The sequence below is a fragment of the Penaeus chinensis genome, chromosome 5, assembly GCF_019202785.1.
Source record: "Penaeus chinensis breed Huanghai No. 1 chromosome 5, ASM1920278v2, whole genome shotgun sequence".
In the NCBI taxonomy this organism is placed as follows: Eukaryota; Metazoa; Arthropoda; class Malacostraca; order Decapoda; family Penaeidae; genus Penaeus; species Penaeus chinensis.
The window spans coordinates 19,309,629-19,312,128 of NC_061823.1; the positions used below are offsets into that span (position 1 = coordinate 19,309,629).

General features: G+C 35.4%; 1 protein-coding gene across 2 annotated transcripts in view; it reads left to right on the forward strand.

Moving 5' to 3' along the window:
- The window catches only part of LOC125025355 (ADP-ribosylation factor GTPase-activating protein 1-like), a 34,382-nt gene that overhangs the window by 3,731 nt on the left and 28,151 nt on the right, over window positions 1-2,500 (forward strand). For both annotated transcript variants that reach the window (XM_047613316.1, XM_047613317.1), the window contains exons 2-5: window positions 327-494; window positions 634-747; window positions 920-1,031; window positions 2,305-2,485. In XM_047613316.1, coding sequence (XP_047469272.1) covers window positions 327-494; window positions 634-747; window positions 920-1,031; window positions 2,305-2,485 — 575 coding nt within the window. The remainder of the gene's footprint in view (window positions 1-326; window positions 495-633; window positions 748-919; window positions 1,032-2,304; window positions 2,486-2,500) is intronic.

The following is a 2,500-nucleotide window of genomic DNA, read 5'->3' on the forward strand; positions in this document are numbered from 1 at the left end:
AGACAAGTAGACTTGTAAACAAAGAAGAGCAAATAAAAGACAAACAGACTAATGCATTAATTTAGTCTACACATATTTTTCTTGTATCTAAAGAATAGATTATACTTCTTAAGTAGAAGGGAGAGTTTATTAAAGAAATATATATATTATATAATTATGTATAATTTTTGAAACATTGGTTAGTGTGAGAGGTTTATATAAAAGACTAATGTAAAGAAGTAATTTGTGAGAATATATTACTGCTAATACATTATATTTAAGAAAGAATTAGTGAATATAATGCAGATTTATTAATAAAATGCTCATCCTTTCATATCTTTCTACAGCAATGCTTTGAATGTGGGACGCATAATCCACAGTGGTCGTCTGTAACCTATGGGATATGGATTTGTCTGGAATGCTCAGGAAAACACAGAGGCCTTGGAGTACACTTGTCCTTTGTCAGGTCTATAACTATGGACAAGTGGAAGGACATAGAACTTGAAAAGATGAAGGTTATTGTCTTACATAACAAATGTCATGTCAAATTATTCAGCTGCTATAATCACAAATTGATATGCTATATATTTCACAGATCTTATTTTTTAACAATTGCTTCTGAGCCAGTATTTTATTTGGTGTTATTACCTTTAGGTTGGTGGAAACAGGAGAGCAAAGGATTTCCTTTTTAGTCAACCAGATTACGATCATCAGGCCCCACTGCAGCAGAAGTATAACACTCGAGCTGCTGCTCTCTATAGAGATAAGGTGAGAAATGTTATTGTTATTATTGAAGAAGTTTTACCCATTTCCTTTATAATTGATATTAAAGGATACTATACACTATGTTTCAGAGGAAAAACATATTCCTCCTGCAAGAGATTAAATTAATGGAAAAGCAGCTTGACTTCATTATGTGATTTGTCATTGTTACCTTCAGATCACTGCTTTAGCCCAAGGGAAATCATGGAGTGTAGAATCTTCTCAGGCAAAGAACCACCAGTCATCAACAATCCCCAAATCAGTCTCTACACCAGCATTCAAGTCAGGAGGTATGTCCTTTCTTTCCAGCAGTTTTTCCATGGATGAGAGAGCAATCTGCTTTAGGTTGTTAATTATAACTAATTGTGTGCTCTATGATGGAGGGTTGGCAAGGAGGGGAGAGGAAAATTATCCTTGTAGACTGTAATTGATTTTCTTTGAAGATATATGGCACTTTCAGTACTGAAGAAACTAAATCTAGTAAAATATTTAAATGATATATATTAACCCCTTGCAGACGGGTACGATGGGTAGACACATGCTATGCCCACTTTAAGTACTTATTTGATTGCTTTTACACATAGATGGCTATACTTGTACTAAGTCACCAATGAGCCAGTTAGGAGTACTGCCCGTCTCGCCCGTTCACCCTTTTCTTTGATTTACGAAATATTTTACGTTATCTTATTTTGCTGTTATTAATATTAAAAAACATTATAATAATCATAATGTTTATAATAAAAATAACACCATCGATATTCATAGCACTAGTGAAAAATACGTTTTTCCCGCCAATTCAAATCAGGTACGGTCGCAAGGTCTAATAATTGACTCTTTTGTGGCTAAGCACTAGCAGAGCCATTTATGGGCAGACATTTCACAAAAAATATAGAAAATAGGCTCAGAATTTTCCCCATTTTTTGTTAATTTTCCCCGGCAGAATTGGGTTAAATGATTTTAAATTTTCTGATATAATGCCCTTTTGCCAATACAACACAATTCTGCTGATTATGGGGGAAAAACTTTTGCTCTCTCAAACTTAAAAGAAGAGCCAGGGCAAAAGAACACAGTGAAGATATAGAGCTAGAGGGAAATGATTGATTGACATTAAATTCCCTTAGCCATAACTTCTGATATTAAGTGGAGTTTCCTGCTGGCATGCTTAGTTTTCAAAGGGAACTCTGCCAGGCACCGGGGGTTTTGCTATGTAGATTTACTATTTATATAGATTCTTTGTATTTTGTGCATTTTAAATCATTTTATATCTTTTATCAACTTAAAACCTTTGAGTAGTTATCTAAAGCACCTATTCTGTGCTGATAAAACATACTGACAGCAAGCAAACTTGCACATTTCTCTATACACTGTATGTTTCTCTCCTTGCACACAAAACATAATTAATTAAAAGAAGCATTACTTTTGAACAGAGGTCACCTCGGGCATAAAAAGAGATGATTATAGTGTGCATTACTCAACACATGATAAAGAAATGATGTCAAGAGCATTGTCTAAAGTTTACAATGAAGAGGAATGACAAGCCTTTTTAACTGTTATAAATCGCAGGACAAAATAGCTATGCATCCAATGGCTATGGTTACGGTGGTGGTGGTGGAGGAGGTGGGGGGGGTGGGGGCTACCAGGACTGCCAAGGAGGATACCAAGGAGGCTTCACCGACCCCAGTTTGAAGAACCAGACAGAAGCTTTCTTTGAACGCATCCAAAATGAGAATGCCAGCAGACCAGAGTAAGTCATCTTATT